At 39.0% G+C, this 15,995-nt stretch overlaps 1 protein-coding gene across 1 annotated transcript in view; it reads right to left on the reverse strand.

The window, feature by feature from the left end:
* Positions 1-15,995, reverse strand: part of INSC (INSC spindle orientation adaptor protein) — a 144,399-nt gene that overhangs the window by 97,947 nt on the left and 30,457 nt on the right. The window contains exons 2-3 of the mRNA XM_048853523.2: positions 691-1,036; positions 102-154 (exon numbers count right to left, since the gene is read on the reverse strand). Of these exons, the coding sequence (XP_048709480.2) occupies positions 102-154; positions 691-1,036 (399 nt within the window). The remainder of the gene's footprint in view (positions 1-101; positions 155-690; positions 1,037-15,995) is intronic.

Consider the following 15,995-nt stretch of genomic DNA (forward strand, 5'->3'; position numbering starts at 1 on the left):
TGGGCGTTAGTTGGATTTGCCTCCCTCATTAAAACTGCCACAGCTTGTAACCAATAGTTAAGAAGCAAAACTGACTATCCAGTTCAGAAAATTGAAGTTACCTTTCCGTGACTGCTGTAAATTCTGAACATTTTTCAATTAAAAGTTTTTCAAACTGCAGGGGGGAAAAAAGACAAAAATGTGTTTGAAATAATGTATGCAATATAGATCTTCTTTCAATAAGATTACACTTGATTACAGTAAATAGAAATAGTCAAGAAGATATTTTGTGAACATCTTTTTTTTTTTAATTTCCCTTTTTATTGGCATCTGTGGTTAATTATAATAGAGATAAAAACTGGAGCTAAGCCAGTCCCAGTCCCATAAGAACATTTTCTACATCTTAACTGAAAATAAGACTCAATTCCAGTAGGCCCCATGGAGTGAACTACTCAACATAAGTAAAACTGGCAGAATCAGGCCCATAAAAACACTAATCCAAACATAAGACATGTTTGTTTATACACCCACAGGGAGACTGGATTGTTCTGAGATATGGAGTCTTTCTCACTGTTCAGAATGATTTGCCATTATTGTAATTAAAAAAAAAATACAAAGGTTGCCCTCACCAGATCTATCAGCTCCCAAATTCTAAAGATAGTTTATAAATTCAAATTGACAAACAAATCAATATTGAAGAAATAATCCTACCTGGTGCATTTCTTCTGAGGAATTTCTAGTGAAGCTATTGTATTCGTTTATCATTGAACGTACGTGACAATTGACTCTTACTGTCATGCTGTGAACTCTTTGCCATCTGTTCTTCTCTAGTTTTTGAGCAATCCTGGTCAACTCTGTGCTTATGATCCAAGCCCTTTTTAACAATAACTGCAAGTTATCATATGCACTATGTTGTGATGAAAGGATAAGTTCATTCTGTGCATCCTCCTCTGTGCTGATTGGTTTGGACTGAAGAATACACATACATTCACAATCCGTCATCAACTTCAAGTCCTCCATCCAACGCTGCACGGAATCCACCTGAATTAAGTGCATGCTAAAGTGTAGTAAAAAAGAAAATAATCAGATGAAAGATCTGAACCAATTTAGACATAGCTTTCATGAATAGAATATGGGGATAAAACTCCCATAAGGATGGATCTCCAAAAAAAAAAATCAACTAAATGAAGAATTAACTTGGCTGCATTATGAAAGTGACATGCTTCATATTCCAAATAAAGATTCTGACCACCTATAAACCACTTCCACATTAGAGACATACAGATCTCCAAAGAGGAGTATGATTTGCCTATACCCAGGCAGTAGCTGAAATCGCTATTATATTCTATTCTACTTTCTTTATATTGGCTGAAATTAAGACTAGAGTCAAAAAGTTACTTTATTTTATTCGTGAAATAACTGACAGGCAGTGGTCTTCTCAGAAGTTTAACCACTAGGCTGATGCAGACCAATACAAGTCCATACTTGTCTTATAGCAAGTAAGAGCTGTTAGACTCTCAATCTTCATGAGACCTAAATACGCACAAAACAAAGTTTGGGGGACAGGGGGTGAGAAATACATTACTGAGAACACTGAGATCAAAAGTAAATTTGTGGAGAAGCCAGAATTAGAAGATGTATAAAAATAGGGCCCAGTCCTATGTAATGCTTAGCTCTTCCTAAGAAGGGGTAAATTCCGATTGGTAGCTCTTTGAACCTCTCTGATTCAAGGATACAATTAGGAGCAATTAGAATCAAATACTGGAGACACCTGTGAAAAGATATTGAAATACAAATATAGTGAGAAGATTTTAAAGGATTAGCTGTGCTGAAGAGTATCATTGAAGAGATGTAACATGCCAACTAAGCTTTTAAATCTTAATTTTTTTTTTGCATTTTCACCTACTTTTTACTATGATAAAACACCTGTCAGTCATTCGCTCTGAAGTGTTTTGTCAGACATGTATTTTTCAGCTAACAAAAGCCTTGCAACTAATACTAGTTTATGTCAAATATAACGCAGCAACTGAGTACTCCAGTGTTCCATGTAAACTGAAGAAAGCTATCTAGAAATACCGCCAAGGGTTGCTTTGGAAGACAACTTAAAGTCAGAAAACGGACAACTACCATGAAGAACATTAAGGAAAATGTGAGAGTTTAAGTGGTCCTCAGAACTATAATCTTTGTGCCTCATGGGTTGCATCTGCAGACTTGCATCTAGAGAAAAGGACATTTTCACTTAAGTTTAAATAAAGGATGCTTAGTCAGGGCATTCAGTGCAAGATTTAGGTCTCAGGAGGGATTTCTCCCCATTGGTGTAGAGTTGAGAAGCAAGGCAACCCCCACAGTATCAGAAGAGGGCTTCCAGCAATCTTTTTGAAGAGTCCCTGAGGCTAAATAACAGCCTCATACCACCAATAAACTGAACATTGAGAATGAAAGATACTTCTTTTCAGTGGTTTTGTTTTCTCGTTGCTCCAAGCAGAAGGCTTGCTAAAGCCTTCCTGCAGGTGGGAGAGGAAAATTAATCTGGCTGGGTCTTCAAGGGTGTGGACACTAACAACCTGCCTTAATTGACAGGTCTGGTTCTGCCTCCAGTAAGCTGTAAGCAGGTGTAAGACCCACTGTAATGAATATGTGGACTTTCCTGCTAGTAAATAAAAAACCTTGCTCTAAAAAACCGAACAGCTCAAGGTGAGAGGTCTTAAGTCTAAAGGAAACATTGTTGATAAAGTAAAAATAAATATGGATCATATGTGGATCGTATGCTGCTTAGAAATTGAAGCAGCTGTCCTCCCTCCCCTCAGAAAATTGTATACATTTTGCATAAAAATACACAATTCTGGGCAGCTGAATTCTATTTTAGTAATATTTGGCTGTATACATCCATCTAAATTAGGTCCTTTCAAAAGAGCCCATAGTGGAAACTTATAAATTAAAACAATTACCATGGTGATTTCTGTGCATTTCAGAATTATGTCTTCTTAAGACCACTGATGGACTCTCAGTAGAGACAGAAATCTGCTGGTAACGGGAACAGCATGGAGGCCACACAGTGTAATAGCTACAGAACAAAATAATGGAAGCCAACCATAGCATCTTGTAAAACTATCTGAACCAGAGCCGATTCACTGTGTGAGTCCCTGGTGAAGCTACTTCACTTTGTGCATCAGTGAACTCAGTAGTATGGTAGAGGCAGACACATGGCTTACAATTAAAACAAGTCATTTTACACCCTGGCCAAGATTTCCTGGGCAAATAAATTACTGATCCAAAAATATTGGCCTGTTAAATAATTAATTTACAGTCTTGAATGTCACCAGTGTTTTAAATTAATTTGTTATTGTATTGAGCATGCTACTGTACAGAGTAGAGACTTGGCCTCCAACAGTATCTAACAAAAAGAGACGAGGGACTGTGATCAATGGAGGAACTGGACTTAAGTGGCATAAGAGGAACTAATGTCTACAGGTTGTTTTAAAAGAGATTGCCTTCCTCAAATCTCCTGTCTGGAGATGTTTCTGAAAGGTTCCCACTATGAAGTTGATCCTGGTGCCACTGTACGTATGGTAACACACTAACTGGCTTCAATGGAAACAGGATCAGGCCCTACATTTAATGGGTATGACTGATGTGCCACAAGTGCTATACCATTATATATTAGTATCACTAAGTTGTATACACATCAAAATACCTGATGAATTATTATGAACAAAATATTTTATAATGCAAATTAAAATCAACTGCTTCTTTCACTAATGACCAGGGCAGAAGGTTAATGCTTCTGTATGAGTCATGAAATAAAACCTGAAGGGCTTCTATGTGATCTGGAAAAATGGTGGTTGAGAGTTTATATGGAGGCATAGGAAACTGGAATAAAAGATACCTACACAGTTTTGTGGTAGCAATGTGTGGGGATTGATCACAAACATGGGGGTCCCCTGATTTTACATGGAGACTGGAAGCACTGCATGTTAAGGGGCTTTCATCTACTTCACTACACACTGCCTGGACTAATGCACATGTAAGAACAGAAAACATAAATCGATAAGGGCCAGAGTCTATTCCTCATATCAAGAGATATCCTACTCTGATCTCACTGAGGTACAATGGGACTGCTGTTGTTCAGAAGCCTGTACTGTAAGTTGACCAAGGCAACAAGTGTCCAGCTCAGCCTGCTTCATAAAATTGTTTATGAAATTCAGCAAAAACTGGAGATAAATCTGGTACAAACAGAATTGTTTAGGCTAAAAGCAGTGTGATAAGGGGTCCTCGAGGCGACTGGTAAAATCATGGGTTGTTACAACAGTAAGCTGAACAATTCTAGGAGTGGAATGAAATGTTTACATTTGAAATTACCAAAATGTGTTTATACTGGTGAATGCAAATGGCTTGAGACTGCCACACCTTCCTTGGACATTGTTTGTCGGTGGGAGCAAGTGGACTGAAAAGAGTGAGCTTCACCATTATGGCTGCCTGAGGAAAGGTTTCCTGGTGTCTAGTTTCCATTGGCACCCCCACTGTCTCCTGGAACCCCAGGATCCACCATTACACCATTGGGCCTTCAGTGTCCTGATCGATACATATGACTCCGGCGGTATCCCAACGCAAGAGGGCAAGGGGCTCACTGATATTGGCACTAGTCAGCTTGCCTGACCAGTTCAGTGTACCCCAACTTACTAATGACATGTTCTAGATACAGTTAACATACTGATCATTAATATTATTGTGTGGTGTATGTATGAAGCTCAAATTCAAGATTACAGCTATATTGGAAATTATGTTATCAAAGTGTGTCTTCCAGGCAAGGCTGAAGGTACCCCACCCTAAACAAAGGAATGTAATTTTGTCACCTGAAAGAGGTATTTCCAGTTTACAATGAAACAATGGGAATGCAATTTTAATAGAAGGTAAACAGGACCATGAAGCCAACAAGGGGAAGAGACAACCATTCAACATTCACCACAGGGGAAGGAGATTGAAGAAACAAATAATTTGCATGTTAGCGAACACCAGCAGGGAAGAAACCTGCATGGAACTCCCTTCACCCCCAGACTCCATGTCACCTTCCTCACAGCTTTCACAAACTTTATTTTGGGGGGTAACTTTAAGAACAATACATATCAAAGGTTCAACAGACTATAAAAGAAAGGGGCAGGACACGTTACCTTTCACTTACGGCAACAAAAGAACCTAGCACTTTGGACTTTGTGGGAGATCCTGACCAGAGAGGTGGTCAGCCATCTTGCTGGCAAGGTAGACTGGAAAGGAAATTAGCTTGAACAAAGGCTATAGCTTTCTTTGTTAAGTCTAGAAAGCATTTTCAATTTTATTTGCATGTAATCATTTCTAATTCGTTTATACTTGAATTCACTTAAAATCCCATCTCCTATTGCTAAGGAACGTGTTTTAATCTAAAGAAACCTAGTGCTGTGCTTGATTTAAAGTGAATGTTAACTCCAATTAATGTGTCAAGCTGCTGAGTATTGAATCTTTAAAGCAACAAACAAACCTTAATCTCTCTGAATGGTCTTGGAGGGGGCTGGACATTGCAGTGTACATGGTTTTGTGAACATTTGGGATGGGGGCATTGGGGTCATCTTGCCAGATGTAACAAGCAGGCTGCTGGAATCAGAATCACTGAGGCAGAGCTACTTAAAAGATAGCAAAAGCTTGTATGCTGGCTAGAAGTGTCCAGACAAAAGAGCTACAGTAGCAGAGCATTTTGAGGCACTCAGGAACAACAGCTCACATGTCTGGATTACCCCAGAATGTGACAATATCTTGACCAGATTAGGCCAGAGAGGCATGGTCATCACCACCAGCAGCTAAATCTTGACCACTGACTAGAATCTGAGACTTGGATCCCTGTGTGTATCCTGTTCCTTCTCTTCCTTGGTTCTTTTCTTTCCCATCTCTCTTTTTGCCTTCTCTTGAATAGCCTGGTTTAGCCGATCAAGACTGCATCCTTTGCAACACGGTTGTGACCTCGTGACTAGTGAGGCAGCTAAAAGCAATGCCCTAAGCAGCCTGATGCCAGTATAAGTTTTACAGTTCATAGTAAATGTGAACAAGGCTAACAAGATATGCTGTGCCCACATTTCTCCACCACTGACATTGCAAGTAAGATTTAGCTCCAGAGACAGAAGCTGCATTTCCTATCTTTGCGATCCTTTTCTGTCTCCTTTTGCATGTGTGTGTCTTGTTTTGGCTTCAAGAAAATGGGATCAGACTTCACCCACGACAGCTCCAGACCATCTCAGTTAACTTTTTCTCTATTCCCCCTACCCGCAAAAAAGGACGGTAATTACCTCTTTTAATACCACCTAAAAGACTGTCAAACAGAATGTTTCCTATAAAAAACTCACTACAGCTGAAGGGAAACTGAATAATGTTATTTAAATGAAAGCCTCAATACTTTACTTTCAAATTCTTTAGCCATTTTTCCCCTTTTTCACTGTATCTTTAACAATAGGTTTAAAAGATTTCTAGTGGTGTTTATTACACTGGTAGTATGCCAGTGATAAGTGTGGTCTAGAGGTTTGGGTCAAGTTAACTATTTACTATTACAACGTTAAACAAGGGTTTCATAAATATCTTATGGGCCTGAGACACCTTTTAAACAACACTCCTCCATGGAGTCAACTACTATTAAAACAGAGAAAGATACCAAGATTTTTCAGAAGTGATTAGTGTCTAGAGGTGCTCTACTTTTTTTCAGTTCCAAAACTGACATTTTAATGGGATACAGTTTTCAGATGTTGAAAAATCAGGCCCCTTTAAGATGATTCCAGTTGGGCAACTCCAAGTCAGGTAGCTAAAATCTGTAGTCTCTTTCGAAAATCTTGGCCAGAGAGTGTCAGAATCTGGCCCTACAGGCCTTATCAAAAACCCACTGAAATTAAATAGGCATTGAAGACAGCAAAAAAACTGTAGTATTCCAAGACACCAAAAAACCTTTCCTCAGAAAGAGAATCATGAGTGTGTGAAATGTCATACCAAGCAGGGCTCCTGGAGCAAAGTCACTAGGTAGTGCATAGAAATAGGGTAGTATCCCTTTAAATATGTTTATGAGCTCTCTAGTGGAGTTTACTGTGCTCTACCTTTCCAAAGCTAGCAGAAACTAGTTATAGTTAGAGCAGCACTATGTATGTATGCTTCTGCATGACCTTTCAGATTTGTGTCTATTTAGTAAACATGAGTATTTAGGACCCAGCTGTGCCCCTGGTTTCTTTATAGTATTTTTGTTGTCTCTTTTGATCTTTACACAATACTAGGGTCATTAGGAAACAATTAGATGACATGGAGAAAGATGGACACAGCCTCATAAAGCCTTTCTTCAGCCCAGAAAAGTTTTTACATACCTATCATTTTTTGGCTGTTGAATGTAAGAGCTAGCTGGCATATAATCCAGAAAACATGATCAGAATATTAGTAAATGCAAAACTTCTGAACACTTGGGTAAAATAGAGAAAATGAAAGAGCCACTGGGGTCAGGCTATAAAAAAACAAAACACTTTTAAAAAGTAAGAACAGAGGTACAGATGTGAAAAACAAATCAAATCCAAAACATTTAAATATGCAAGGATAATAAAAAGCTATTTTATGGAATATAATCACCTGAATGAAAGGTATTCTAGGAAAAGACAAAAGGAGAAGAAATGTATATTTTTAAAATGTGTACAGATCCACGTTCTAATTTTAAATAAGGATACAACGGTGTTTGTGCCCTGTTCATAACTATTATGGTTGGACAATGCACTGCAGATTTTATTTTTGTAACTATAAAGGCAACACAGGAACCTATAACAGGCATAGCTAACTGAACCTAAAGTTTCACCTACATAACAGACTTTCAAAATATGCGCTTTTTTACACAGCATAAAGGTCAGATCCTCAGCTGGTGTAAATTAGTGTAGCTACACTGAAGTCAATTAGAGCTCTCTTGATTCACACCAGCTAAAGATTTGGCCCTAAATATTTATTTTGTCTCAAGAACAGAACTACATTTCCCTCAATTCTATTTCTAGTGCTGGCCAGATGGAAACTGACAAGGCACAGAGATTTTAATTCCATCAGAAATATATACCTATTTTGGGGGTTTGGTGGAAACTTAAAGAGAGCCCCACCATTTTCTTTCCTTGCTAGTCTGACCACTGGTTACATTTTGCAGCTGGCTATGTTCAGAAGCCGCTACCCTAGAAATGATTAAGGAAAGTTTGAATTAACTCTTGTCGTTTTTTCTAGCTATATACCTATCTAAGCATTTGTTCTACACTCATCACCAAAGTATGAGCACCCCTGCACCGTCATTACATAAAGTCTTGCAGTAAGAATAGAATCTGCAATTATATTAGCTAAGATAAAAATGACATGACCGTCATCAATTCTCATGTCTCAGGGTATATGCTGATCAGCAGCCGGACTCAGGAAAAAAAAGTGTCCCCCACTGTGATGTAACAGTTCTGCACAAGTGACCAAGTACATTACATATGTATGTATGGGGAGGACAGTCACCCCTGGAATTATGCAATATAGGTCAGTATTAGAAACAAGATACCAGAAGACAGAAATTATTGATCTGTTCTATCAGAATTCCCAGATTGCCATGTATAATACCACTGTTTTTTAATTTTAGACTTTACAGGCTGCTGCTGTTTAAGGTCTTCATTTTATTCAGCTTGGAATTGAATATTGTGTAATTGCATCACATGGTTGATTGTGGCTCTCTTATTCTTGTTACTATGTATACTTTCTCTTTCCTTTATTAGATATGAAACAAGGCGTCGTAATTGACAAAAATAATTATTTATAAAAAGTTTGAATTATAACGACATAAGCCATTTGCATGACACACTGTACAGGTTCATTTGACTTGCAATAATGCATTTTTCATTTTCTGGACTATAGAATGTACTTTGACAGCTGATTAAATTTCTGTTTACTGAGTACAAATGACTGTTATTACATTTTGCACTCATAGGACAAAACCTAAAAATGACAAATAGATAAAACAGGGAATCATTCGTATTCTCCTTAACACAGAAAATAAATCATCCATTTGGAAGAGAGGAAAATTATGTAAAGCGGTGGGAATTTCAAAAGCACTCACCATCAGCCTAACTTTGTTCCCATTAAATTAAATGTTAAAACTCTGATTGATTTCAGTGAGGCAAACCTGGCCAACATTTAGGCTTTTAAAAATCCCACTGTAAATATGTAAATTGGTTGCATTTTACATCAGGGAAGGTCTTCAGCTTGCATTACTGCTAGTCCTTAAACTTATATACACTGAAATGAAAATGTCAAAATAAATTTTAAAAATAGTATTTGCAAAAAAAAAAAAAAAAAAGCCCTAGTAGCTACTTAGAGATATAGAACAGTGAACTTTTCACTTATTACTTTAAGGAAAACATATATCCTTAAGAACACACAAGGGGCAAAATCCTGCTCATTTTCTTAACACAAGTAATCGCACTGACTTCAATGGGTCTATTTCTATGAAGACTATTCTTTAGCCCTAGTACTGGAAATCTTTATAAGACATAAGTCATTGTATCCCAACTGCATTTGATGTCACTAACCAAAAGTTGCTGCAAGGTATTGTTTGGTTATGCTTAGTACAGTTTACTTGTATGATGGGCCCTCGGGTAGATGATGTAGTCTTACCTATTGGAATCATTGAGATGTACAGTTATGACTTAGATTTTACAACATTCAGACTACTTGTTTGTATGTGTTTTTTGTTTTTGTACCTGCCCACCTTCCGTCTTAAAGCATTGTCTATAGTGTACTTCACTGTAGTATCTAAGCACTTGCCAGTCAAATTGATCCGCATAGCGGATCTCTCTAGTAGACTTCATGGAGTTTTCTGATCCCCTCTCTTCTCTGGTTACAGCAAGCTCTGTTAGGTTTTATATCTATTATAGTTTTTAATTCCACTCTGGTTGTGATAGGAAAGCTTTAATGGAGAGGAGGCTCTTAAACACTCCCTAAAATGCTCAGACTCTATTTAGTCTAATCTCCTCAGGAAGTTTATTCCATGGCCAAACACCCTTGTAGCATTCTCCAACATCTTAGGCTTCTTCTAGGCTTCATTAGCTATGTTTCCCTGAGAAAGTGTAGCCATCTCGGCGACTCATGGCTGGAGATGCAGGCATCGATGGAGAGAACTAGATTCTAACCTGCTGATGCTCTGAAAATTAAGGCCTTAGTATACCAGTCAACAGAAGCAGATTGGGAGCCAGTGGAGGGATTTGGCCACACAAGAACTCTGGGTCAGCTTGAAAGCTAGTCTCTCTCACCAATAGAAATTATTACTTCACCCACCTTGTCTCTCTCCTAGTCTTTAAACTCAACCTGGTAGCTCATGTGAAAACTATAAACTTTTTCAGCTTCACTAGGATTTTAGCTCATATTGGTTAACTCAAGTTAGCTAACCTAGAGTTCAGAATATACTTTTTTCCTAGCAAAGACAAGGCTGAAATGGTCATTGAAATTTTCATTATGAACATTTGTGCAAATGCATCCATACAACCATTTGTGACTCCTTCTCTTTTGGGGATTATCCTTGCTAACAAAAATTCCCCTTGTGTGAATGTTCACGAAAAGCAGAAGAAAGGGCTTGAAATACCACCAAAGCAAATTCACAGGGATGGGTTTTTTGTTGTTTTTTTTTAAATCAAATAAAAGTTTAAAAAAAACCAAAACATTTCAATAACCACCTAGCTGTAACTTCAACATGTTTGTCAACTCACTACATGGCATTATATAACTCTAAATGGGTCTAAGAGGTTTCTGTAGGAAAAAAGGTAAATTGAGATACTTTCTGGTTTTGAAGGCTGGTTATATTATTAGCATCTATGAATTATTTTTATTTTAAATGAGACACTGCTGTCCATCCTTTACATACCTATGTATGATTATATTTTTATTTGACTCAGTGTCTGCTTGCTCCTTATATCTATTAAGTCTGCTGGCCTCTATTCAGAAAAATGATTAAAAGGCAATAAAGATAAGAACCAGCTAACCTTTTCCCAAAACAACAGCACTTACTGAAAGGTTATGATGCTTTGAAATCAGATGAGTCCCTTGTGGTAAATGGTAAATACAACATTATTTAAGTTAGTCAATGACAATACCATTTACCCTTTAACACCATTGTTTAATGTGGCAGTAGGCTTAAATCACTATTAAGAGTGTGGGAAATAGCAAAGGTATGATCACTACCACAGTGTATGTCAAGACAAACCAATTTTTTTTTAGTTACCAATGTTTTATTAAAGATTACAGAAAAAAATGTAATAAAAGCTGTAGCCTCAGGATACTAAACCTATTGTGTGCCACAGAGAAATGGAGAGAGAGAGAGCTGAGCCAGTGCTTGAGCCCCCTGCACTGGCAGGGAATTGATGAAGTGAGAAATACCTAGATGACCCCAGCAAACGACCCATGCCCCATGATGTAGGGGATAGGCAAAAAAACCTAAGATCCCTACCAATCTGACCTGAGAGGAAATTCCCTCCCAGCTGATATGGTGATCAGTTATATGCAGGCAAAGAGAATTCTCAGCCCCACCTCACAGCCCAGCTCAGTCCACCCAGTGTCCCACCTCCAGCTCTGATACTTCAGAGGAAGGAAACAAAAACTATTCAGAATACATTCAGAGGTGGGAGGGAGAGGAATCCTTTCCTGAACGCTGCAGATGATTGGCTGAAGTCCAGAAGCATGAGATATTAGGAACACAAGATGTGAGCCAGAAGGGATGCCCAAGGCTGTAGAGTCCTGCCTACCACCACCAGAAGCAAACCCATCACACAATCCCACTCATAAATTTTGTCAAGCCCTTTCTTAAAACTGATTAAATTGTTTGCCCCCACAATTGCTACTGAGAGGCTGTACCAGAACCTCACTCCTCTGATAGTTAAAACCTTCTTCTAATTTTCAGCCTAAATTTCTTCATGGCCAGTTGATACTCATTTGTTTTTGTGCCAACACTGCCCTTTAGCTTAAAAAGCTCTTCACCCTCCCTTAACCTGCTGAAGTATTTATAGAGTGCAATCATATCCTTCTTGGCCTTCATTTTGCAAGGCTAAACGAGCCAAGCTCTGAGGCTACAGGCTTTCCCTTCCCTTGATTGTCCTAGTATCCCTTCTCTACACATGTTCTAGTCTGAATTCATCTTGCCGGAACATGGGTGGCCAGAATTGTATACACTATTCTAAATGAGATCTTACCACTGCCTTGTACAATGGCATTAATGCTTCTCTCTCTCTACTGGAAATTCCTCGACAGATACATCCTAGGATCACATTTACCTTTTTCGCAGCCACATCACATTGGTGGCTCAATCATCCTGTGATCAACTAACACACACAGGTCTCTCCTTCTCTGTCACTTGTAACAGCTTGTAGCTTGTAGAAGAGAGTCTTATTAGATCCTAAGTGCATGATTTTACGCTTTGTACTATTCAATTTTAACCCATGACTCCACTCATCAAGGCCATCCAGTTCTTCCTGTATAATAGGTGATGAAGCTCCCAACTTTGTATCATCAGCAAGTGATAAACTTGTGCTTATAAGTGGTTAGTGTTGTATTCTAATGCTTGGATAGTACTCATTTATAAACTAGCTAAGACATTTTCTGAACAAAAAATACTGCCATTTTCTCACTTTTATTTTGTGTTTCTAAGTTTGTAAGTGCATGGATTGCTCATGAAAATCAGGAACAAATCTACTTGATGTAGTATATTGTGACCAAGGTAGAAGTTTCCCTATATATAGCTCCACAAATCTATCTCAGTCCTAACCTGCAGCACCCTTGCTAGACTGTGGTCTTCTTTGGGCTGAGATTTCCAGCTTGGCCACTGAACCACGTGGCAGTTTTGCAACATGCACAAACAAACTGGGATGAGATCACCAGATGAATTTTCACTTGGCTCATAAATCAAATTCATCATCCTGTCATTCTGAAGGCATGTATACAATGCCAAATTGAGTTCTCTCATTTTAAAACAATACATAAAATGAAAGTATAGACACAGACAACTTCTTGGCCAGGATTCAGGAAGGACATTCATTCTTCTGTGCAAAATGTTGCTCATATGTTTATTTTGCATGGTGCAATCTGCTGTCCTTCATTCCTGATGTAGATTGCTCTTTGAAGGGAAGGACCAGGTTCTCCATTCCCCCTCCATTTGAGGGCTGGTCCTAGAATAGCATACTATTCTTGCTTAGCCCTAGTAGCGGTACCTGGGTGCTTTTATGCTGGGGCCCACTGCTGTTCTATGCAAGTGACAGCCTGGGACTTCAGAATACATACAGCCCAGAGTCCTTTTATACTGTATACTTTGGGGGTCCTAAGCATGGTCAGGCAGTCTGGAGCTCATGTATAAAAGAAGCCTCAGAACATAGGCTTTGGGTTTTTATATCTTTGCCATCTTGAGACCAGATTATTACAGTGGGTTTTATATAGGGCTGCTTGTGCAAATGAAAGATGGCCCCTGTCATAAATATAAAGGGAAGGGTAAACACCTTTAAAATCCCTCCTGGCCAGAGGAAAAACCCTTTCACCTGTAAAGGGTTAAGAAGCTAGGATAACCTCACTGGCACCTGACCAAAATGACCAATAAGGAGACAAGATACTTTCAAAGCTGGAGGGGGAGAAACAAAGGCTCTCTCTGTCTGTGTGATGCTTTTGCCGGGAACAGAAAAGGAATGGAGTCTTAGAACTCAGTAAGTAATCTAGCTAGATATGCGTTAGATTCTGTTTTGTTTAAATGGCTGATAAAATAAGTTGTGCTGAATGGAATGTAGATTCCTGTTTTTGTGTCTTTTTGGAACTTAAGGTTTTGCCTAGAGGGATTCTCTATGTTTTGAATCTGATTACCCTGTAAGGTATTTACCATCCTGATTTTACAGAGGTGATTCTTTTACTTTTCTTCTATTAAAATTCTTCTTTTAAGAACCTGATTGCTTTTTCATTGTTCTTAAGATCCAAGGGTTTGGGTCTGTGTTCACCTATGCAAATTGGTGAGGATTTTTATCAAGCCTTCCCCAGGAAAGGGGGTGTAGGGTTTGGGGAGAATTTGGGGGGGAAAGACGGTTCCAAGCAGGCTCTTTCCCTGTTATATATTTATTAGACACTTGGTGGTGGCAGCAATAAAGTCCAAGGGCAAAAGGTAAAATAGTTTGTACCTTGGGGAAGTTTTAACCTAAACTGGTAAAAATAAGCTTAGGGGGTTTTCATGCAGGTCCCCACATCTGTACCCTAGAGTTCAGGATAGGGAAGGAACCTTGACAGCCCCTCTGTTCGTCCTCCCAGTCATCAGTTGATATCAGCTGATATACTGGAGCTGCCCAGTCCTAGATGTGTTCTTGGGCAGGCAAAGTGGAAGGCTGTTGACCCCAGAATCTGTTTCCCACTAGGTCCATCAGTGTCAAGGTTTGATGACATTCATGGCACACTGAAAGGCCTATTTGCTTAGTCTATTTCTGAGAGTGTGATTTTAAAGGTGGGTCTCGTGGTTGAAAATCTTTGAGTATCATTAACAGATGTGGTCACAGATAGAGGTTTATTACATGAACATAGAGGGACTGGCAAAAAAATCAGAGCTCAGCATAGGCTACTAAGTCCTACCAGCCAGCAGCTGCTCCTACCCCAAACATTATACAGGAAAGATCAGCAAGATCTGTTCTCACAGGACAGCTAGCAACAGTGTAGAGGACCATGTCACCTGACCGCCCCTATTGGTGATCAGCCAATAGCAACAGTTGGGCCAACCTCAACAAAGACAACATTCCTTAAGGTACAGAGAAAACTCCCTTTGTGTGCAGGAGGGGGAGAGAAAGGGCACAATGTTGTACAAGGTTGGAGGTTCGGACTATGGGGCTGCTCATCAGTCATATCACCAATAAGCACCCATTTAGAAACTTACGAAAGCTCCAAGAAAATGGAGCCTGTGCCTGGTTTGGAAAAAAAAAAAAAACCTTGCTACAATGCCCCCCTCTCCTGACTTTCCTTTTTATCTGCCTTCATTTGTAGCATTATAACAGCAATAATGTAATTCGTGCCTTCTTTTAAAAGCATAATGACATGAGTTAGGAGTGTCAACGTTAGCTCTTCACTTCTCATTTTTACTCATTTTTTGTCCTCAACCTTATGTTACTTAAGTAAAGACTGAAATACCTTAAGTAATGAAGGACTGGCCCTGTTTACAGAAAGTTAGAGAGTCTGTAGAGTTTACAGACAAGATCAGAATGGGTTTGGAGTTTCATCCCCATCTGCTGTGCAACATCCCTGACCAAGTGTATCCAATAAATAATCGAAGGAAAGCAAAGGGGGTAGCTGTATAAAGATGCTCTGTATTTTTGAAAGCCCTTAGAAGAGTGCTAGCATTTAAATGGACAGGATAAACAAGAGATAACTAGCACCCCAAAAATCCCTGAGTGTTGGTGTAGTAACCCTTAGTGAGCTGAGAACTTAACTTTAGCAGAGCAGCAACACCACTATAATAAGCTGTAGGTGCTAACTCGGCAAAGCACATGGCTAAGTTCTTTGCTGAATCAAGGCCTTATTGAAATTCAGTGGGACAATTACCATCTGTGTCTTACATACAACACTCCTGTTAACGCACCCCAGAATGATATTCGCTTTTTTTGCAGCTGCACCACATCGTTCACTCACATTCAATTTGTGATCTGCTATAATCCCCAGATACTTTTCAGCACTACCACCACCTAGCCAGTTATTCCACATTTTGTAGTTGTGCGTCTGATATTTCCTTCATAACTGAAGTACTTTGCCCCTTTCTTTACTGAATTTCATCTTGTTAACTTCAGACCAATTCTCCGGGTCCTTTTGAATTCTAATCCTGTCCTCCTAATTGCTTGCAACCCCTTTCAGCTTGTTGTTGCCCGCAAATTTTAAAAGCATATTCTCCATTTCATTATCCAAGTCATTAATGAAAATATTGACTAGTAACAGACCCAGACTGACCCTGGTGGGTCCCCATTAGATAT

This window comes from Caretta caretta, chromosome 6, assembly GCF_965140235.1.
Source record: "Caretta caretta isolate rCarCar2 chromosome 6, rCarCar1.hap1, whole genome shotgun sequence".
Lineage (NCBI taxonomy): Eukaryota > Metazoa > Chordata > Testudines > Cheloniidae > Caretta > Caretta caretta.